Source organism: Cyrtonyx montezumae, unplaced genomic scaffold (genome assembly GCF_038088225.1).
Source record: "Cyrtonyx montezumae isolate F1298 unplaced genomic scaffold, pur_monq_1.0 scaffold_10, whole genome shotgun sequence".
NCBI lineage: Eukaryota > Metazoa > Chordata > Aves > Galliformes > Odontophoridae > Cyrtonyx > Cyrtonyx montezumae.
The window spans coordinates 20855080-20877291 of record NW_027071826.1 but is presented as its reverse complement, the minus strand read 5'-3'; the positions used below and the strand labels follow the sequence as shown (position 1 = coordinate 20877291).

The following is a 22212-nucleotide window of genomic DNA, read 5'->3' as shown; positions in this document are numbered from 1 at the left end:
TTTAGCGAGCTCAGAGAGAGAGGGTGAGAGAAGCAAGTGAATGAAATCCAGCTGTGATTGAGTGGAGCAGGAGATTAGTATCACAACGAACTGTAGAACACTTTTGGATCATCACTGTTCCATCAGCAGTTCCTTCCAGGAGTAAGGCTGTGCAAAGTCAGGCTTTCTCCATCTGTTGTGCTTAGGCACCAAATGGCCTTGCATTCTTGATTTTATTTGTCAGGTAAGTCCCTGAAGCAACCTCACCACTGTTCTTGGTTTTGGAATTAATAGGCACAGATTTGACCCATACAGATGTGCAAGTGAACGGTCTCAGCGCTTGGGCTATCTTTGGGGTGACCAGTTGAGAGCTGAACACCTCTTGAAAAGAATATGCTCTGACACTGAGTTAAATAGAACTTCCTATGCGTCTGGTAGGTTCCTGGCTGGAGAAGAATGAGGTTGAGACACCTGGAGACTGCTGGTTTGCTTTGGGTGTCTTAGGGGAGCCTGGCTTAGAGTTGGAGGCCCTGGGTCAGTACTCCTGTTCAACTGAACTTGGCTTTTAAGAGCAGTGTTTGCATGGCCTTCAGTCATGGAGCATTCTCCTTGTCCTCTGACTAGCAAATGTGCTGACAAAAGGTCACTTCATGAGAAACACCTTGCCTTGGTATCTTTCCCCAGGGAAAGATTTGTCCTTTGTTTCTCTCTGCCCCAGTATCTGCCTGCATCTTGGCTAAGCCCTTTGCTTGTCTGCAAAATTTTGGGCCATGCTTAGTCTACTGAGCACTGAGTCTCGTTTTTTGTCACTCATGATATACTCATGGGAGTGGAGTCTTGCTAAAGCCTTGCTTAACAGAAGTCTGCCTGTGTGCTTGAGGCTATTTCCTGCAGCAGGAGTTGCATTCAGAGCTGTGTGTTGAAGTCCAGCTTGGGGAATATGACAGGCGGGGACCAACTCAGTGGGCACATCGAAGGCACTTGGTGTGTGACTTCTACTGTCTTGAAGCCTGCAGTCTTGTTCTTTCCCAGGTGTCTGTCAGTTCATTCTGTACTGCTGGAGCCTAGTGTCTGAGGGATACAGATTAATGAGGAATGCTTGTTTTTGTGAGCCTACTAATGTGTGGTACCCCTGACAAGATTGAAAAGTTTTTTCTTCATTCCCCCCCCCAAAAAAAAACAAAAACAACCAAACAAATAAACCCACCCACATTTTGCAGTTCCAGTGGAAAATATAACTTGCTATAAACTGCAAGAGCTGCCTGCTTCTTTGTACCAACTTAGTTCTCAGTGGAGGATTGTGTTCTGGGAACTTCCTTCTTGCAGCTTGACACAGCGTCAATATGAAACAAGGTCCTGACCTCATCTGGTCACTAACTCATTCATCTCCTTTGCCTGGAATTGTGGAGAGAGGTGCAAATATGGGCAACTGTCAAGAAATAGTGCATCAGTTACAAACTGCTTCAAAAACTTGAAACATAAAGCCTGGGAACTAATGTCAGACCTCTACACTGAGACCAAAACTGGCTGGGGGTGGAGAGAACAATTTTCCCAATGTGCCAGACTGTCCCTGCTAGCAGAGATGAAGCTTCTGAGGATCACAGATGCATCCTTGAGGCTTATGGTGGTGAGCATGTATTGTAGCATTGACTTGTGTGAAGTTTGGAGACTGCTGCTTATAGAAGCTTCATCCAATTCAGACTTGGCCTGCACAGCCAGGGGGCTGTAATTCTATCCTTGAGCCTATTTCTCATTCAGCTTACGTGTTGCCTCTCTCCAAGGTGAAGGCAGATGGTATTAAAACACAAAGTGGCATCAGTGCAGTGCACTGAAAAACAAAGACACATAAAAGAACATTCTTGGTTTTCTCTCTGTTCTAGACAAGGATGTGTCCTTCAGACCTGATTATTTCAGTGTCTGGAATGTGTGAGAGCTACACTTTATTGTGCCCTGCAAACTATACCATGATCTTTGGGTGAAAAGGAGAATTTGATGATATAAAACCTTGACTGTTGTTTCCTTGCAGACAGACAACTCTAATGGTCTATGTCATGTCTCTGGTGGGGATGATAGTCTACACTTTCACTCTGAACCTGGGTCACCTCTGGGTGGTCTTTGTGACTGCAGGTGTTCTGGGGTAAGTTCATGTGCAGGCTGCTTTCCTCTATGCTTGAGCTGCTAGGATAGGAGGAGGGGGGCAGAAGTTGTGGCCCAGGGGGGCATGGGGAGAGCCACAGCCTGCCTGTGGCTCCTACATGGGATAAGGACAAAAGGAAAATGCATGTAGGCCTGTCTGGCTGATGGATGGTGCCAGGGGTGATGCCCTTCTATATGTTGCTTGTAGGAGATGCTGCTTTTACTGCCTCGTTCTTCACAGCTTCCTGATGGCTTGGCTCCATGCGCAAGGCTGTGAGCAAAAGTATTTGTGGGTTGAAGGGAGACCTATGCCTGGAAGACAGAGCTAGACAGCTTCATGGGCAATGATAGAGGACATAACTGGTGTACTAAGTCTGGCATCCCAGCAGGCATTTGTGCTACTTTGTGTCTCTGCAGTCTTCTTCCCAGCCCTTACGGAGTTTTTTCCCTGTGTTTCTTTACAGATTTTTCATGACAGGGTACCTTCCCCTGGGCTTTGAGTTCGCTGCAGAGTTGACGTACCCAGAATCAGAAGGAACGTCATCAGGGCTCCTTAATGTCTCAGCACAGGTTGGTGCTTTGTTTTCCTTTCTTGCTCTTTTTTTTTTAATAGGCAGAGATATCAAACTGTAGTTCCCAGCACTGAATCCCATTTCATGTCCATGATTATTACTGTGTACTGGAGATTTAAGCACCTCAGAACCTGGCTTTTTGAGTAATGGTCCTTGTGGCACTTGTCTACTGGCACCCATTCTGTTTCTGCTAAGGAAAATGCCAATCAGGATGCAAGTTATCTTTGCATTTTCCAGCATTACTCCTAACAGTCCAGTGAGAGATGTCCTGCTTTCTGCCCAGAGAGACATGGGCTTCCAGCCTTAAAGGGTTACTTGAATCAACTGAAAGAAGGTATCCCTGGATGTGTTTATAAACAAACTTTAGCGTAGTGACAGCAACAGTTTGGCCTGTATGCTCTGATACTCTGACAAAGTTGGGAAGCTGTTCAGGCTGTTTTATGATAACAGTACAGCTTGACCCTGTGTTTGTTTGTAGATCTTTGGTATTGCCTTCACCATCAGCCAAGGGCAGATCATAGATCACTTTGGGACAAAGGCAGGAAACCTCTTTCTTTGTTTCTTCCTGCTCCTGGGGTCCATTATGACAGGTAACTAAATTTCTCAGTGTTCTGCTGTGACTCTTCCCCTTGTGCTTGGCATGGGAACTGAAGGGCTTTGGGGGTTAGCATTACCTTTGGGGAAGGGTAGAACTCACACGGCAGCCTCATAGCAATGTCACGGTACTTTCTGAAGCATTTGGTTTGTGTTACAAAAAGATCCAAGGCTTCTTGCTTTTTGGGACTTCCAAGATGTACCTCCTGAAAAAGGAAGGATGTTAACTCCCTATTGCACCATACAAAAGCAGTGTCTTTCTTGTTCAGGAAAGTGGTTTCCCTTGCTCGCCACTATGCGTTCCCCTGGGGCCTCTTTGCCCCTTTGAGTCTTAGATAAATTGATTTGGGATTTGCATGGTAACTAAACTACCTTCACTTTTTTCTTCTCTTTGTCGAAGCATTCATTAAGGCTGATCTTCGGAGACAGCAGGCAAATGTGGAAAATGAACATACAGTGAGTAAATCCCCTTTCAATCCTGCTGTGCACCTGCTATTGGCTCAGGACAAACCTCAGCCTTTCTTCCTTCCAGGAATGGAGCCTGGTCTCTTTCTGAGTTACAGTTGTAGCTGTGATTCTATTTTCTCGACCCACCGCTTGCCTGGCCTGTGCAGAAGCTCCTTGGTGGCATGTTCAGACAGGTGGCTGTAATTTCAGCTTTGCCAGCTGCTGGGAGCCTCTGTTGGCTTACTTGTAACGTTCTGCAAACTCTATAGGCTCTGATCTTCTGGGAGTCTGCAGAGCTTTACATGTGTTGCTCTCGGCTAAAGATCGCTGTGGGACAGAGCTGTGATGGCTTCTTTCCTCTGATCATCCTTTTGCCTTGTTTAGAGCTGGGTAACTATTCTTCCAACTCCCTAGAGAGGCAGGTTGTTCTGATTCCCTGTTTTTAGCTGCAAAGTGGGGTTCTTTGCTCAGGCCAGGAGGGAATTGAGTGGCAAAACCCAAATTACAGCTTGAGCAGTGTAGCTCCTTACATTTCATGCGGTGCTGTAGGCAAGGCTTGTGTCAGAAGTCAGGGTAGCAGGTCCCTGTGGTGTAATGTTGCAAAAATTGCAGCTGTTTGGGTGTGGGACAGGGTCTCCATCTGAATGAACTGCAGTGGATACTCTCAGAAGTTCTCCCTGGAGGGAAAAAGAGAGGATAGGTGGTTTCTTTGGGACACTTCTCCTTAATGCTCTTGGCTCCTCTTCTAAGATGTTAGCAGAGATGTCCATTCAGTGTCCATGAAGCCATCAGCGACCATGACTAGCAAAGTGAATAAGCTCAGTTCTCTCCTGGCTTGAGTCAGACTTTTTCAGAAGATGATGCTGCCTGTCTCCAGTTAACCTAGCCAGTCCAATCTGGAGAGAGACCAAAAGGTCTGAGAAGCAGCCCTACTCTGACCAACTGCTCAGGAAGGTGGATTTTCAATTACAGAATATGTGCTGTTTTATTTTCACAGAGCTATCTGAGAATAAATGCAGGGAGTACAATAGGTAGGGGTAATTGATACTGCTGTGGGTAGTTGTTATATATAAAGTTTAGAGTAGACCAGGAAAAAGAAAGGGTGTAAATTTACTTAGTTTGGGTAAAGTAGCCTCTCCTGTTGTCGTAACTTAAGAACAGTTTTTGCTTTTTTTCTGCTCTGGGGTTGACAACTTAGACCCTGATGCTTACCATGCCTACAGTTAGTCTACGCAACTGAACTAGAAGTTCATAAGTTCATAAGTTCATAAGGTTGGAAAGGACCTATAAGATCATCTAGTCCAACCATCCTCCTATCACTATCTCTACCCAACTACTAAATTAAGTCCTTTAGCACCTCATCTAAACGCTTCTTGAACAGCGCTAGGGATGGTGCCTCAACCACCTCCCTAGGCAGGCCATTCCAGTGCCTGACCACTCTTTCAGAAAAGAAATGCTTCCTGAGGTCTAATCTAAATCTTCCCTGGCGCAACTTGTGGCCATTCCCTCTCGTCCTGTCATTACTTATCAGGGAGAAGAGGCCTACCCCCTCCTCACCACAACCCCCCTTCAGGAAGATTACTCATCTACTGGAATCCTGGCATGAGTGGAGTTAATGGGAAGAGACTTGGCTAAGTTGAGCTAGGGTGACAAGCAGTCTGTTTTATACACACCAAACTGTTTGTATTCTTTGATTAGCAGTGATGAAACAAGATAAATTTTAAGGAAAGCCATCCTCTCACTTCAAGCCCTCTGGAAGCAAGGTTGTCATGAGAGGTGCTGGTGACACATTTCATTCATAACGTGTTAGAAGATTCAGGAAATATCAAGGTTGTGTCACCTAGTGGTGGTAAGGCTCTTTCCCTTTTTGTCAGGTACTTCTCTTGCCAGATGAATTGTACTCTTCTGGCGTTTTTTGTAAAAGTCCGAAATAAAGTTGTAAGAGTTTGCTGCTGGAGAGGAGGTTTTGAGACTGGAACAGAAGTAGTACAGGTCACTTCTATAATCCTAAAAGCTTCCAAAACTGACTGCAGTAAGAACCAGAGGGATATGTGTGAGGAAGTAGGTCTCATCAGTCAAAAACTTTAATGACAGCACCTTCCCCTGAGAGCTTATGCTCTGTGGAAGTCATGATTGACACCTCTTCCACCCCCACTACAAATAGCTGAGCATACCACGTTATTTCTCAGGATTAATAACCAACCCCAAGGGCCTGACCTACTGAAGTGAGGCTGAACCTGGTGTTCTGCATTATTATGGATCCCTCAGCCAGGTGGGCAGAGGCACTGTGTGCTGCCTTTGTGGAGAGTTCTGGTGGTGTCAATACACTGGAGCTCTGCCATATGGTATGGCTGCCTTACCTGTGCTTGGGTGTTTGTACTGGTTTCTTTCTTTACCTGTTTCTATTTTTTTTTCTCCCCTTCCCTACTTGCCTCCATGTTTTCTGGGATCTGACTTGTGGCTGTTGTTACAGAGACTCCAAGGCAGCAATCAGATCACGGCTTATGGACTGTAGCTTGTAACTCTAACCCCATCAATTCCCATTCCTGTTCACTAGCTCACATACAAAGGTAGGAGAATCACACTAATGTGCTTGTCTGAACACTCACGGGTGGCACAGGTACCAAGCCAATGACGCTTCTGGGACAGCAACAGCAGGCACAGTGCTGAGAGCTGCCCTTCCTGGGAATGGGTTTGAGAGGAAGGATAAGACAGCTTTCCAGAATAGTGAACACTCACCAAACTTGTGTTGGTTGAGGTATTGGAAGAGGTGCAGCGCAGCAAAGCCTGGTATTGGAGCAGATGGAGTACTGAATTGACAGTAAGTTAACGGGGAAAGGAAATGGTATTTGGAGGCCCTTCTCAGATGTTACTTTTACCATCTGGATTCTTGGCTGGAAAAGATACCAGGAGCTCTGTAGAAGAGCTGGCTTTCATCACAATCAATAACAGAGTCATTGGGTTGGTGCCTTTTGGTGTACAAACACCTGAAAATTATAAAGCTCTGTCCTTGTCTGTCTGTGAATCTCAGTGGCACTTGGCATTTTCTCAGCTGTTGCTGTAGGTGTGGTGCTTTATTACTCACTGTTCTCTGCTTTGCGTACTGGCTGGCTGCTCTGCCAGGTAAACTGGGCTACCCTGTGCTTCTGATCAAACATCTGTATCATCACATGGCCACAATCTATGGGACTAACAGACAAAAGCTACAAGAGTCTCTTGGAGAAAACCACCTCAAACCTGCTAAGATTAGGCATGTGCTATAGCGTATGTGAAGCTGCCACACTTTGCAGATGTGAAGAGCAGTCACACACACAGGGAATGATTTGCCTCTTGGCTGAGCACTTCTAAAGCTGTCCCCATGTCTCTGGCTTTTTTAGCAGGCATATATGTATCATGTTCACTTGGGACAAAGTAACTGAGAAAATGTAGCTACATGAACTGGGCAAGCCTGTTCTGGTGTGCTGATAGGTTTTGTTGTTTTTGATGGCTGAAGCTTATGCCATTGGCTTCATTGATTGGTACTGGTTTTGTTTTGGTACAACTGACAGTGTTACTGCTCACATCCCAGTTGCAAAATAGGCCTTGTGAGGCTCAGGCATGCTGTGCTATAGCTATTGCAAGGAGATGATGCGTTTGGAGACAGATGTGAGCTTCTAGAAGATGCAGAGTTGTGGAGCTGTCAGCTGAAATGTTGTACTATTGGTTGTATGGTCCTGTTGATGACAGTGTTTTCACCAGTACTGACCCAACAGGGTTGCAGTCCCATGGTGGAGGTGGATGTTTCACTTACTGTTTTCTGTGGGACCTGTCTTCCAGTGTTGGGCCTAGCAAGAATTGAATCTTCCTGGTGTAAAAATAGAAATGATTGGATGGAGAACTGTCACAGCTTCTAACTGGATGTTCAGCTTTGGTGCGGAGTTGGACTGTGAAACGCCTGATTTCACAGTGTATTAAGATACAGAAAAGAAAAACACACATACTAATTCTCATACAGAAAGCTCTTCACCAAGTCGTACATTCTGGTGACGAAATAGAAAGTCTAGAATCTGACTGAGCAGCTGACTTTCTCAGGGAGAAGAGGAATGTATAATGCCACAGCATCGTGAAAAGAGTCAGTCAGTATTGTTATCAACCTTCACTCTCTGCCCAGGAGCCACAGCCTCCAGGCAGCTGCCTGGCAGAGCATTTGGTGGCTGTGTCTACCCTGCAAGATTGTTTCCTCTTCTTCCTGCAGGGCCTGCCTTGTGCTTACAAGCACTTTGCCTTCTGTCAGTGCCTTTTTCTGCGGAAGGTTATAGTTAAACAGATGTTGCAATTGATAGAACTCGTAGAGGATCGAAGCGGCACTGTGAACACTTTGTCCTCTATTGAGAAATCTGTAATGTGGTTCCAACAGTCCTCCCATTTGTGTCAGTTCCCAGAGCATTAGTGGGGTTAAGTGTCCTGAGATATAGAAAGTTGAATCAAATGCCTACAAAAAGGCTCATTATCATGTAAAATGGGCTGCATTTACTGTAAGTGTATCTGAAGCCATTCCTACATTCAGTCTTGAGGTTTCATAGTAGTGTCAGTTGAATCAGGATCCATATTATTGTCATGTTTATGCTGTGTACAGCCTGTGTTCATCTGTCCCTGGTTTCCAGCATCTATACAAACTGTCTGTTATTGTTTCTTTGTTATGCAATAAGCATCTTTGCTGATTTTTGTATTTGTTTTGAGTCAAAAGTGTCTTTGTACAAGAAAGGTCTTAAACACTTCTTTGGAAATATTTCTAAGCTGAAGTGTACTTTTCTTTTAAAGAAAGAAGCTATCCTTCTTGTTTGCTTGTGCAGGATCTCAAGCTGGCAGGATTGTTTTTTGTTTCAGGCTGGGCCTTGCTAGCCCTCTTTGAATATAGCAAATTGGATTGAAGTGTGTTCAGGATACTTTACACCTATTTCATATAGTAGGATATTTTTTTTTTGTCTGTTTGTATGTGTGTGCATCAAGGGCCTATTTCTGAATAGTGATTTCTGGCTTTGTCCTGATTTTTGAATTGTAATAAAATTCAAAACTTTTGTCTGGAGTATTACTCCACCATCAAGGCTGAGCACTGGTAAGCGTAGATGATTCTGAACAGGTCAGTGGACGTCCTAGATATGCAGCCATAATAAGGGATTTGCTTGAAACAAGGCTCAGATTCTTCTGTGTTCTCAAACCGTGTCCTGGATTGGTCAGGACTCAATCAGAGCTCAGTACAATGTGCTGACTGATGGTTGTGCATTTGCCCAGTTTGGAGATGGATCTGATGAATTGCAGTATAACACCTAAAACTATGTTGCCTTTTCATCCCAATGACGGTGCGACTTAGAGGCTGGCCAGGACACCAGGGAAAGCATTTTACTTCTCTAGCTTACTGGAGTCCCTTGCAAGCTGGAGCAATACCGCCTAATACAAAGATGGAGTTTTGCATAATGGGCACAGTATGTGCGCCCCCTCCTGTTTCTTAGACTTCCCTGCACCTTCTCTGTGTTTCTGGTATGGCAAGCAGCCTTCTGCTCCTCCCAAAGCCACGGGCAGGCTGCCTGCATGTCCTTTTCTTCTAGTGCTGTGTCTCCCACCTGTGAGAGCAGCCTTCCTGTCCCAAGGCGTGGAGCCCAGCAGGCTGGCTGATCTCCTAAACCATCACCCTTGTAGCTCCACACTACAGAAGTGGTGTTGAGTCCCCAAAGGTGCTTGGGGAGCCTGTTCAGAGCTGCCAGCATGCTTCTATGACTCACAGCTTTTCTCAAGCCTAAATGCAGCTTTCACATTGCTCCTACCTCTGGCACTGCTTCATGCAACCCCTCTTGCTAATGGGAGTTATTTTCTTGTTGTTTTTTATGCTTCCTGGCTCATGCTTCCAGGCATGTCTTTGAAGCTCTCCTGGTCTCATTATGTGTTCACATACTGCTGTTGACCTCTCCAAAACCTTTTCAGCTGCTGTTTGTGTAAGAAACTACTCAGAATGAAACTGTCTTGTAACTCTTGCTTCCATGCTGCCTGGACTTACCTTGAACAGCACTGGGGATGCAAACCTATTTGTGCACTTCTGACTCCTGCCTCAGATCTCAGTCTTGCCCTGCAGTGAGTTAGCTCAGAGTCCAGGCTGTACAAGACCCATGTTTACCCTTACAGGTCTGCATACTGTCTTCTAAGTCAGTGACAGTTGGGGTGTCTCAGTGGAAGCAGACAGAACTTGGAGAGATGTCTGAAGCCTGCTGGGATACCTGGGAGTATAAGGTCTAGTCACAGCTCAGCCCTCAAAGATGCAGCGAGAGGGGCTGATCCAGCCCTACCCAGGGAGGCTGAATTGGAATTGCAGAAGTTCAGCTGTTCTATGCAGCCCCAGGTTGTGTTAATCTGGCAGCAAGCTGTGTTGCCCTTGCTTTTCCTCTGTGAAATGACTGTACAGCTGCCTCTATTTTAAGAGAAGAAATTGTAGGAGAGTTCAGGTAATCAGGCTAATTCTTTCAGAGGATTTAGGTGGAAAAAAAAAAAGCTGTGTATCTTTGCCTTTCATTTTTTATGGCTCTTTAGGATACAAGTAGTGAATGTTGAAGAATGCCTTATCTGTAACATGCTATGGGATTATCCCAACCATAAGTCCAAGCTGGGGACAGGGAAGAAGGACAACAGAGCACCAGCCTTGAGTGGGGGTGAGGAGGGAATGAAAAGTGTTGAAGGTGAGCAGCACCAGCATCTTAATTTCTGGGAGATGAAGAAGCCCTCAGACATGCCAGAGAAAAGTTAGAATTGGAGCTAGTTGCTGTGCTGAGCCTCCTGCTGTAAGATACAGAAGAGTGCACAGGATACAGGTTCTCTGGGGCTCCTCAGACACTGCCCTTCTCCGTGGCATGAGAGAAGATTTCCCAGTTTCTTCCCTTGCCCAGAGAACTGGCCCTGCAGCTTCACCACTTTGAGGCCAATCTCATATCACTGTGACATCATCTGAGGACTCCAGCAAGCAGCTGAAGAGAAGTGAGATCGTTGCTCTGCACCGTTGTCCACAGTGTCCCTTGTCCGGACGCTGGAATGTTCTGGAGGAACGAGTCAGGAGCATTTCTGGGTTGAGCTCTCAGAGTGTGGAAGTGGTGATTTAAGTCTGATCAGATGGGGCTTTGAGCAACCTGATTTATTGAAAGGTGTGCCTGCCCATGGCAGTATGATCTTTAAAGGTCACATCCAAGCCAACCTATTCTGTGGTTCTGTGATTTGTCACACTAGTGGAGAGCTGTGAATGAGCCAGCCTCTAGCCTGCTGATCTCTGAAGCCAAACTGTGGCCATCCAGGATCCTAACCATACTCTTTTCTCTCTCTGATTTGCAGAAAGTGGTGCCAGAAGCTTGCACTGTTCCCATAGTCCTTGAGGAGTCAAAGCTGTGAAAAAGAGGGGTGGCAGAGCTGGGAGATGCGGGACTCCCCCCTGCCCTCATTCTCACCTTTGCTACCTACACCATCCTGTTACATGTGTATTCTGACAGGGGGGCAGCTGGGAACTGCTTGTAGAGCATGACAGCGTGAAGCAAGAAGGGAGTTGCTCCCTTCAGTTATACCTCTGCACCTTGCTGTTCTGGAGACTGTGCTAAGTGAGAGGAAAAGTTGGAAAAAGTCACTGCTCCCCTTCACCCCATGTATGCTTGGACAAAAAGCACACATGCTCAGTAAAACCCCAATTCTAGGCGAGTCCTGAGCAGGTGAGGGTGGCACCTTGCATGTGGTCGGTGCCGCATCTCCCAGGGAAGCAGTGACATGGAATGCTGGTGCTGGACCACGCTTACTGTGAGTAGCCTCAGGAGAGTTGTGACTTGGCTCTCAGGAAGAGGAATGTGATGAGTGCCTGTGATATCCTGCATGTTGCACAGGTGATGGTAGGAGCTGCAGCACACCAGCCAATCAGTGCAAAGCAGTGCAACTGCTGTGGCCAACACCAGTTTTTTTATATGTGGCTGTGGATAAAGATCCAACTAGAATTCACGAGTTGCTCTGATGTTCCTATATACTAGGAGTAATTGAGAGATACCAGTATATCTCCTACTAGAGGCAAGGGATAGTTAAGTGCTGTGGCTACAGCCTGAGCCCAGATCAGCACTGCTAGCAGCAGGAGTGACTCAAAGCACAAGCTGTCAAAGCTGAGGATCATATCTTCCTCCTTAACGATGAAGTGCCTTTTGCAATTTTTGACACTACACAAAAGCCTTTGTGGAATATGAGATGACCTGTCAGGGTGATGTTGCCCTGTGCTGCTATGGTGAGGTGTTTTCAGCACAGTGGGAATGATGATTTGTTTTAGTATGGAGGTTTCTACGTCATAATAGAAGCCTTCTTACCCAGTTCTGTCTTTTAGGTACTGCTACTCTGTATGCTGGCGTTTATCTCCCAGTTGCAAATGTGGATCCTCAAAACCCTTTTCTTTCCTTTCCAGCATTCATCCCTTGGTGGAGACATTATGTCCTTATATCATGCAGTTACATGCATACCCTACTGGGAAAAAATAAAAACAAAACAAAACGAATGGGGACCGGATAAAAATATATTAAAAAAAATCTTTTTTCTTGATAGTTTGGGATTGAGGATGTGGCAAAAAATGGCTTTTAAATATGATTTTTTGTATGAAATAAAAACACTTGGAGTGGAGTGTACAATGGAAGATGACATTTTCATATTACAGGGTTGAAACCATCTCCTTTTTTATAATAGCCTGGAATGCAGAATAGAAAAAACATTTCTCTGCCCACTGCTACTTTTATGCTCTTTTCTTCCTTTTATTTCCCCCCCTTTCTTCCTGAGAGGATTAGGCTTCTCTCCTAGCAGTTTCTGCTGGTTCCTTCCCACCTTCTGTGTACTGCTGAACTGCTCTGAACGTTCTTTCATCTAGCTCTAAGCACTCTGTTCCCATTTGCTCATTTCTAGTAATAGCTCTTTGCAGAGGAAGCTCTATCCTTGCTCCTGCTGCATGTGGCTTGTTGCCACTAGTATGCTGCAGCAGTGACAGCGGCAACAAGTCTCCTTGGGTGCGTGAGTGATATGTTCAGTCAGATGTGGACCTTCAGTGGAGTGAACTCAGTGGTACATTTGCTGTAAAGCAGGATAATGTATTCTGCAACACGCAGTAAAAAACACTTGCTCCAAAGTTAAGAGCATTTACCTGCTGCTGTGTAGCACAAAGACAGACACCGCACCCATCAGTTTTCTGTCATTTATTAGAAATGGTCCCTGCAGAATGCACACATGCAAATTACACACTTGGACCAGGGCAGCACACATTCTCTTTCCTGTCCAAGGAGTTCAGTGGATCCTGGATGGCTCTGCACCTCCTCCCCATGGGCACACCAGGAGCAGACCTTAGCGTTCTCATGGGAATGCCTGAGACACTCCCTGCCCTCCTGCAGGGAAGCAGTCACCAAGTGCTCCCAGCAAGCTTGGACAGACTCCTATGGGAGCTTGTCTTTGACACCAGTCAGCTGAAATGTTGCCTGGGCAAGATAAAATACTCAGTAATGAAGGATGATTGACAGAGTCCAACATCAATCTGCCACTGGGACTAGTGTCCTGGAGAAGTTCAGAGCTTTAGTGGAAGTCTGGCAGTGAGAACAGGAGACAATGCTGACCTTTACCGTGCACTCAGCCTCAGTTTTTCTTCTTATTTGCTGACAGTGCTTCTACCTCTAGGTACTGTAGCCCGATCAGCATCCCCAGGATAGAGAAGCCTGTGATGGGGATAAAGCATGAGTTCTATAAAAAAGGGCTGCACAAATGGGCACCCCCTCCCTCGTCCACACATAGTTCTGAGGGAGCTGAGAGCTCCACAAGAGGTTGGGGGCGGGGACAGGGCTCTGCTTACTCGCTACCATGAGGGGTGCCATAACTCCAATGGTCAAGGCTGCAGTGTGGTAAATGAAGACTTCAGAGAGGAAGTGACCAAGGGCCATAAAGAAAGTGAAGAGCGTGATGTAGTAGAGGCTGTTGGAGCAGAAAGGAGCAGGTTAGCACGCTTACAACACCAGCAGGGCAGGCAGCAAAGCCGCGTGCCGCCTGCTCTCATGCTCCCCGTGGAGCTCAGAGAGCACTCGATCCGGGTGCAGCGGAGGTACTAAAGGTCACTGTGCCATGCCGGGAGAACGGGGCGGCGTGTTCAGTGGAGCACTGTCACTGGCATTACCTGCCTGGAGGCAAGTGAAGGGGGAGAGCGAGGGTAGGGCCGGGGGGACCCCCCCGAGCTCAGCGTCACGCAGCACCGAGCACTCCCCCGCCCGGGCCCAGTGCTGCCCACGTACGTTTGGTTGCGGATGTCGATGGCGCACAGGCAGCGGATCACCGAGGACAGCAGCGTCCAGATGCCGAACGTCCGCGCCTGCAGCCCGTTCACTGCGCACAGATAGGGGAAAACCACGGTGAGGGGCTGCCCAGGGGAGGGCGTCCCTCCGGCTGCAGGCCGAGCCCTTACCGAGACCGGGGCTGCCGGTGTAGAGCTTCTCCGAGAGGAAGCTGTGGTCGCGGAAACTCTGCAGCGTGTTCCCGGCGGCGATGACGGACACCATGACGAGCCAGCTGCGCAGCACGTTCAGGAACCGGCTCATCCTGCCGCCGCCACGGGCCCGCACCGCGCTGCCGGACCGGGGCTCCGACCCGCGCCGCCCTCCCGAGCTCCCATTGGCTGCCGGAGTGCCGCTCCACGCGCGCGCCACGCGGCCGCGTGGGCCGCCTCCACCAATCGAAAGCCGCGCGGCGCGGCGTCCGGTCCCGCCCCCTCGCTCGGGGAGGTGGAAGCACCGCGCTTGCGCACTGGGGCGGGAAGGGCGGTGCAGAAGGCGCACGCGCGGTGAGGGCGGGGTGGGGCCAGCCGCCGCCGGTTGTTGTAGTAACGGGGAAGCGGCGGGAGTGGCCGCCGGGTTCGGCCGCGCCGATGGGGCCATGAGCGAGCAGGTACGGCGCGCAGGGAGCCGGTCCCGCTGTGCGGGGGCCGCGGCGGCGGCTCTCAGGGTGCCCCTTCTGGGGCCGCGGGGAAGGTCGGGACCCGACCTCTGCGTCGGGCGTGGCCGTCCCGGGGGATGTTTTCAGCCTGGAGGGCCGTTAGAGCGTAGGGAAGGCGCGGTGCGGGCGGGGTGTGCCGCTAGGGCGCCGCGGGTTGGGGCAGCGGGCCGGGAGGGGCTGGTAGGCGCGGGCTGTGAGCGCCCGGAGAGGTATGGCCCGGCCCGGCTGCAGGAGCGCGGCCCTCCTCTCGCTGCCCGGCCCCGCGGCGCGCTTAGGGTGCTGATTGCTGTTGCAGGTAGCAGCTGCTCTCAGATCCCTCGGGTCTGTAAGGAGGGCTCTCTGAGGCCGCCGAGCCAGCTGCATGAGAGCGCCCGGAGGAAATGCCGGCGGGCGTAGCTCGGGGTCTGGAGGAAAGCGGCACGTCCTCGGAGGAGGAGGAAGAGGAAGACGCTGGAGACGGGCTGCAGTAAGTAGGCTTCCTCTTAGCTCTTTCTGCGTTCTTGTCTCTGGTTCTCCTCCCAGCGGAGGAGGCTGTTGGTTACAGTTGTGTCTAGAAGCTGCAGGGAGACGTTGTACTTTAAGAGCCTAAAAGCATCGTGCTCATCGATGCTGGGCATGCAGCTGTTCCTTGGCTGCTCTAAACATTCCACTTTCTTTGATCGCTTTCTGTCATGTTCCTGAACTGGGAATTTCCTTGGTGACACATAAGAAAATGATGGAAATTCGTGTCCTTTTTCATTTGCATAGTTCTTAATTCTCCTTGGAGAAGGAAAATATATTTCATAGCGGATCAAAACACAATGTTATATGTATTTTTTTTTAAACTATCACATGGGAGTTGTGATATCCACTCAGTTTCAGGGGTTCCTATTAGTGACTAGTGTATGTTTGTTCTATCTTTGTTATTTTTACTTTCTCTTGGGAAAGAGTTGCTCTCTTCCTCTTTCTTAAAGTGAAACCCTATTTCTACTTCAGGTGCACCTACTTTAGTATGTCCTGTTTGTTTTTTTCTCACTACATACTGTGACCCAATGTCCAGCTGCAAACAGCAGTGCTCTTGTAGAGGAATATCACTTTGTACAAAGGGGTTGGCTCGGAGTTGTCAGGCACTTAAGGATGAATAGCTCAAGAACTGCCTTCAACTAGAACGTCTGCATTAAGTGTGCAAGTGTCATGCTAGGAATGAATGTCTGTCACCTGGAGGATTGCCTGAGCCTTGGTAGCCTTATTGCAAATCCTCAGGGTAGGCTTAACGTAAACTCTCCTTCTGTTGCCTCAGCTCATTTCCCACTTACATAAGGTTCTGTCCTGCAGTGTAAATTCTGGAATCCTCCTGGGTCCCTTCAGTCAGAATGGCTAACTGCACTCCTTCAGTTATTTCTAAAGGTAGCACAAGCAGATGTAAACTTGATTTGTTGGGGGTAATGTGGCCAAAGGAATCAAGAGAATTGAAGAGAACTTATTTTGTCAGAAATTTGTCCTTTCTGTGTTCCTGTGTTCTAAGTGAAGGATGTTTTATTTTTTGTAGTGCCTCTAAACCTTTGCCGATGGAGATATTGCATGTTCTGTAGCTAAATGCGTCTGTTTAGCATCGTGCCAGTCTTTCAGTTTCTTTTTGTCTGCGTAGATAGATGTAGATGTCTCCCCAGCCCCTCTGTTTCTGTTTTCTGCTAACTTTTTCATGTCTCTGTTTCTGTGAGCAGGGGGTTATAAGTAGCTTTATTTTCTTCAGCAGGTTGATGGGTTTTCTTTCTGTCATGTTAGGCTTTTATATTGTAGCTTTTAAATTTTAGTGTGTACTTCCTTAGTGAGGATGTAATAGTTCCCAATGTAGACTTGATGTTTTGGGCAGAACAGATCACTGTGTTGGAACCAGTACCATCCTTGAGAGGCTGGTTGGGGGCATCATTGTTGAACTCTGGGCTTGCATTTCACTGCATTTGGCAGAAATGAAAAAGGAAGAGCAGACATATTCATGGATCATGTTGAGCCAAATCTCTTCTAGTATGTCAAATTCTGCATGAGTACCATTTTGCTCATCTCAAAGTCTCAGTTTACAAGCAGAAAGTATGCACAGGTTTGTATATTTTTTTAAGTTGGAGACAGGAATTAGTGTTGTGAGATTTGATTGTGTGGATATCAGTAATTACAGTCTATCCTGAACAGTAGATGTTGTTCTCAGGCTATAAATCAAGAGAACATGTAGCTGTGCAAATCAATGAGTTTCTTCTAAATCATATTCAATAAAAACAATATAAATTAAGCAAAATTCCTGTTTAAAATGGCAAGAGCTACGTACAGAGTGGGTGGCTTAGAAGATTCATTTTATGGCTGAGTACACCAGAGTGCTTAGCGTGTGTTTGTGCGTCCCATCTGTGGACTAGCTGGGCAAGCATGGGCAAGTACAGAGAACTGCTGCATCATCATAGTAACTGCTGTGTGCGTGTGAGGTTCAGCATCTACTAATGCTAACTGTCTTGCATTTTAGGGATCATCCGTGCATCAGGTGGACTGGTGGCAGCTGCAGGCGGATCCCCATCTTTGTGTTTCATGCTGATGCCATTCTGACAAACGACAGCTACCTCCGCCTCATTGGAGGTGGGTGCAGCAGTTTGACAGCTTTTGGCCTGAAGGTGTGAAGCAGAAATCTCTTACCTGGATGTTCCCTTCTCTTTGTAGAGAGGGCATGCTAGGGAGGAACTTATAATCTTATTGTCTCTGAGCACTGAGATATTCAGAAATGCTTGGCCAGTTGGCAAATGTTTCTGGTATATTCAGCTTGTACCAAGTGCCTGTCTTTGCCATTCTGATGGGTCTTGAGGTGCTTTGAGTTGGAACTGTGTGGTTGCAAATCGGATTTGAAGGTTGTGCTACTTATGGTCATAAGATAAACTTACTGATTGGTCTCTGAGAACATAAAATCAATCCTTGCAGTGAATTTTAGCAAGGTTTCATCTGGAAATGGAGTCTCCAGCCCTACTAATTACCACCTACCAAGCCTTAACAGCAACTCTGTGCTTCAGAGCCTAATGTGTCTGAGTAAGACTATAAGTCCATGATTGCTGTTGTAGCAGCTCTGCAGTCAGGAAACCAAACCAGTCTAGTGTCAAATAGAAGAGAGCTTCTATATAAGGCAAAGTTATTGTAAAGAGTCCAGATTGCAAGAGTTAGTACTTGTGGGTGTGTGCAGCTGGGAACTCATTCTAGATGTGCTGAGTTGGGGAAAAGCTAAAAATCCTCCCAGCTTTTTTGACGCTGATACCTCTTTCTTCTCTTGCTTCTCCCTTTCTTTGATAATTGGTGCACTCGTTTCTAATGTCCTAGCCAAGCAGAAGTGCTCCTGGCTCCTTTGGGTAATGGGTGGAGGTGAAGTGTGTAGAAACTCCTGATCCTTTTGATGTGAGTTACAGCCATACTTGAATGGTGGCAGAAGCTGACGTTGATTGTAATTTGTATTCTAATTGAAATATGGTATCTTTCTGCCTTTTCTCAGGCCGCGGAGGATTTATTGCAGTTGAATAGGTTTACTATGGGATAACGCAACTTCTTAAATCTGCTTTAGAGCTTTATGTGTTCTTGGATGATACTTCTCTTTTCTTTAGACTTATCTTTATTGGTAGAACTTATTTCCTGAGGCTTAATCTAATCTTATCTTTCCCTCACTCTTTGCCTGTTACATGCAGCTACTGTGTGTACGTTTCACTGTAGATTAAGTGCAGCTGGACTAAGTCCTGTTGTGCTCTTCTTTGCTTGGTAGCATAGGTAACTTTAGTCTGTACCTAGAAGAATAAACTAATATTGTATCTTTTTCCCTGTTAAGAACGTTATCACTTGTCCTATAAGATTGTACGAACAGACAGCCGCCTTGTCCGAAGCATACTGACTGCCCATGGATTCCATGAGGTGAGTGCTGAACTGGAAGGTGTGTATGAATATTATGTGAAGCTAGAATCAAGTTCTTGTGGAGTCTCAGTGATGTTTTCTTTTTTTTCTCTCTGCACCTGTCCTCTGTATTTTGTTAGTCAGATAGGAAGTGTGTTATGAAGTCTGAAAAGCTAGGAAAAAAAGGGGATATCAAGGTTGTGTGTTTCTTTTCTTGCTTTAGAGCCCCGCCTCATACTCTTAAGAAGATCTGAAGAGTTTCATCTCTTAGCCTTTACAAGCTAATTCTTGTAGTGTTTTGTATTTCTCTTCTAGCATCTGCCTTGCACTAGAGGGTGTCCTGTGTGCAGCTTATGATAATTCGAGAGAAGCATTTGGGTGGTAGATTTTCTTCTGAATGAAGATGGGGAATTGATCTTCCGAGTTTCCTGGAGAAATCTGAAGTACTTTATAAATTGAATTTAGACAGTCTATAAAAAGAGCAGAGTGATTTAGAATTGATAAGCCTGATTAAAAACAAAATACAAACAGTATGTTTATTTTGTAGCATTACTGTGTAGTAGCTTAGGAGAAGAATCTGGCTAATACCTAATATAATAGGTGGGTAGAGGAAATTGTCTTAAGCTGGAGTTACTCTGGTCCCACAAATGCAAGGGCATAGTCTGTCACACAAACAGTGGTGCATCTCACTATTTCCATGGTTTTATGTATGGGTTTCTTGTTTTTTTTTTTTGTTTTTAGGTGCACCCTAATAGCAGCGATTATAATCTCATGTGGACAGGATCACACTTGAAGCCCTACTTGCTGCGTTCCCTTACAGATATTCAGAAAGTTAATCATTTCCCCAGGTAAGGTCTTGATATAATATTTTGCAGAACATCTTTGTCATGGTTTGTAGTAATGCAAGCATAACTTTTTTTTAATTTATTAAAAGAAAAAAAAAAAAGGTATTTGACATGCTTTAAAGTTTTAGCAGACTAAACTTGTACCATACACTTTTTTTTCATTGTAAACATTCTGGGAATTTGAGGGAGATATGTGAGTTTTAAGTGATTTTTCCATAGCCCAAATACTGATTTATTCCCCTCTCCTCTCTATTTGGTGAGATAAGTATTTGGGGGCTTGTTGGCATTTAACTACAACTAAGAACTCAGATTAAAATTTATAAACACCATTATAGCTGTTTCTTCAGTCCCTCTTGGGGGATAGCAAGAGGCACTACAGATGAGAATGGTTATTAACACAGCCATAGAACAGAGACAGTAAAACAGGAGAGTAGCTGCAGATGAAGGCGGAGGCCTCTGACAGGACTGCAGGTGCTTTAGGAATAGGTTGTTGCAGTGTTTGTTTTTTTCGTCACTGTTATTTTTCCCAGCATAGAAATAACACTCTTGGTCTGGAACTTCAGGTCGTATGAACTGACACGGAAGGACAGACTTTACAAGAATGTCAGTCGTATGCAGCTATCCCATGGATTCAAGACGTTCCATATCTTACCTCAGACCTTTATCCTCCCAGCAGAGTACCAGGAGTTCTGCAGTAAGTTAAGGATTGCTAATGATGCCCAGACCTAAGACCTACCTAAACTGAGTGGGGGGAAGGATATTACTCTTGAATACTCTAGTTTGCTGATCACTCCAGTGGTTGATGAAACTGGAAAGACAGTTGAAAAGACTTGCATGATTTCTTTGTATTGTTTTTACTCTGTCTACTCAGTGCTTGTATAAGTTCTCAAAAGCTGATTGAGGGTTAGGGCACCAGAGTTGATCTTTATTTGTTCATGGCATTGATGTTTGGCTTCATAGTATCCCTGACTAGTGTCTGGGAGTACAGAATAGAAATAACAAGTTACAGGGCAGGGAAAATAGATCAGAGCAGGAAGAGTGTAATAATTGCAGTGATTCCGAAGGAGTAAAAATTAAAAAGCAGATTTTGATCTCTTCCTGGAGTTCTGAGTCTCATATTATAGGCAACATTCTTACTCCTCTGTGAATAAGCAAAATGGAAGATGTTTCAGGCTTGTACTGTTTTCTTCTAACCAGGTACCTATTCTAAGGACAGAGGCCCATGGATAGTGAAGCCTGTGGCCTCTTCCAGGGGCAGAGGTGTCTACCTGATAAACAATGTAAGTACTTATCAAAAGGATTACTTTTCAGTAACACTGTTTATGAAACTGTGGCAGCTTCCAAGTGTCGGGCGTTTAAACAGCTAAGCAGACAATGGCCGTGCTCTGAATTTCAACAGTGCATTAGTGTGCAGTTTAACAGTCCAGAGCAGCTGACAAAGCTTGTCCTGGCCTATATTGTGTAACCAAAAGCAAGCTATTTCTTTGTTCTCTGCATTTACCTTGCAACTTGTATGGTGCTTTTGAGTCTTGGCTTACTAGGAGTGAGTTCATATTTCCTGAGACAGTATGGGAAACTGTTCTGCTTCACACTTTCTATTGTTTCTGACAGTAGGCTGACTTTAAGAAGATTCCCAGAACTCTCTTTGATTATTTGCCCTTTGCAGCGTAAACAGTCCTCAGTGTCCTTTTCTCAACCCTGAAGAGGACCAGATAAAATGAAACCATATGTGTTGCAATATGATGTGTATCAGTCTTAAGAATTTTGTTTCCTAAATGCCAGTGTGCCTTAATTGAGGTGTAAAGAGGATTATTCTTTGAATTTGGTATGTTGATCATAGTGTTATGTTGCCTTTTTGGGACTTTGCAGGAGTTAGGTTGTCATAGGTAACAAATAGATGTGGATAGGAGCCAGAATACATGAAGGGATTCCAATAAATATTCTCAGCAGCAAAATTGACTGGTGAGTTATTTTGTTTTCACTCACTCAAACCCCTTTAGCCTCCCCTGCATGGAAGGGGTCATGCTGCCTCATCTGTTCTCTACCTGGATCCTTTCCCATAGAATAAAGGAGCAATTTGCCAAGTGTATGAAGTAAGTATTTCCAGAGCTGCGCTCAGCTTTTTCTTTACTTGAAAGAGAAGAATGAGCTCAGGCTTTTATGGCAGTTGGCCATGAATTGGGAAAAAGACCCTTCTGGGACCAGTCTCCCTTTGTGTATATCTGTTCCAGAAACATTTCAGCTAGCTTAGTCCAAAGGGTTCATTTTCCTTCAGTGTGATTCCATTAAGGGAATGTTTTCTAGAATCTTATTGTAGTGGCTTGTTATTTAAAACAAACAAAACTCTCAGTTTCTCTGATCCGTAGTAAACAGGCTGTCATTTTTGTGATGTGCTGAGGGGAATTTGAGTTTGTTTCCTCATGTTATATACATGCACTCTATGTACCTAAGTTTCCTGCTTCTTACACTGTTGAAGCTGAATACCTGTAAAACGGAGTAAAGCCAGGGTGATGGGGTTCTCTCTTGGAAACTGTTTTGCAAGAAATTGTTACCATGAGTATTTAAAACTGGTTACAAGGAGATAGGCTTGTGCAACAGAGCAAAAAGTAAAAGCTTTTTCAGCAGATCCCATGACTTTGTGATGTGTATTTGTTGTACATGGAGTCTAGCTACAATTGTAGCTTCTGTGTCATATGTTAGCCCCTGCTGTGAAATGATCCTCCCTAGAAGGTACCTACCTACTCATGTAGTCAAAAGGTTTGGAT

At 45.8% G+C, this 22212-nt stretch overlaps 3 protein-coding genes across 6 annotated transcripts in view; 2 read left to right on the top strand and 1 right to left on the bottom strand.

Moving 5' to 3' along the window:
- The window catches only part of FLVCR2 (FLVCR choline and putative heme transporter 2), a 30315-nt gene extending 18946 nt beyond the window's left edge, over nt 1-11369 (top strand). The window contains exons 5-10 of one of the 3 annotated variants that reach the window (XR_010623158.1): nt 2006-2116; nt 2580-2685; nt 3166-3277; nt 3682-3737; nt 6202-6298; nt 11076-11153. Coding sequence is in view for 2 of the 3 variants with exons in the window: in XM_065752377.1 (XP_065608449.1) it covers nt 2006-2116; nt 2580-2685; nt 3166-3277; nt 3682-3737; nt 11076-11132 (442 nt within the window). In the remaining variant the exon portion in view is untranslated. Of the gene's footprint in view, nt 1-2005; nt 2117-2579; nt 2686-3165; nt 3278-3681; nt 3738-4112; nt 4143-6201; nt 6299-11075 lie in introns of those variants that run through there. The other 2 variants (XM_065752377.1, XM_065752371.1) reach the window with 2 other exon arrangements.
- A 1562-nt stretch (nt 11370-12931) lies between these two features.
- Nucleotides 12932-14369, bottom strand: ERG28 (ergosterol biosynthesis 28 homolog). 2 transcript variants are annotated; one of them, XM_065755690.1, is made up of 5 exons: nt 14194-14369; nt 14024-14114; nt 13591-13709; nt 13358-13456; nt 12932-13222 (listed from the first exon to the last, which is right to left on the bottom strand). In XM_065755690.1, the coding sequence occupies exons 1-4, from the start codon at nt 14324-14326 to the stop codon at nt 13377-13379; spliced, it is 423 nt and encodes a 140-aa protein (XP_065611762.1). In that variant the 5' UTR covers nt 14327-14369; the 3' UTR covers nt 12932-13222; nt 13358-13376. The 2 variants fall into 2 exon arrangements, with proteins under 2 accessions (XP_065611762.1, XP_065611761.1); XM_065755689.1 differs by having other exon boundaries at nt 12932-13456.
- Nucleotides 14370-14600: 231 nt separating this feature from the next.
- TTLL5 (tubulin tyrosine ligase like 5) overlaps nt 14601-22212 on the top strand; it is a 120343-nt gene continuing 112731 nt past the window's right edge. The window contains exons 1-7 of the mRNA XM_065751986.1: nt 14601-14672; nt 15016-15186; nt 17209-17318; nt 18541-18623; nt 19344-19450; nt 20011-20141; nt 20645-20727. Of these exons, the coding sequence (XP_065608058.1) occupies nt 15101-15186; nt 17209-17318; nt 18541-18623; nt 19344-19450; nt 20011-20141; nt 20645-20727 (600 nt within the window). The 5' untranslated portion in view covers nt 14601-14672; nt 15016-15100. The remainder of the gene's footprint in view (nt 14673-15015; nt 15187-17208; nt 17319-18540; nt 18624-19343; nt 19451-20010; nt 20142-20644; nt 20728-22212) is intronic.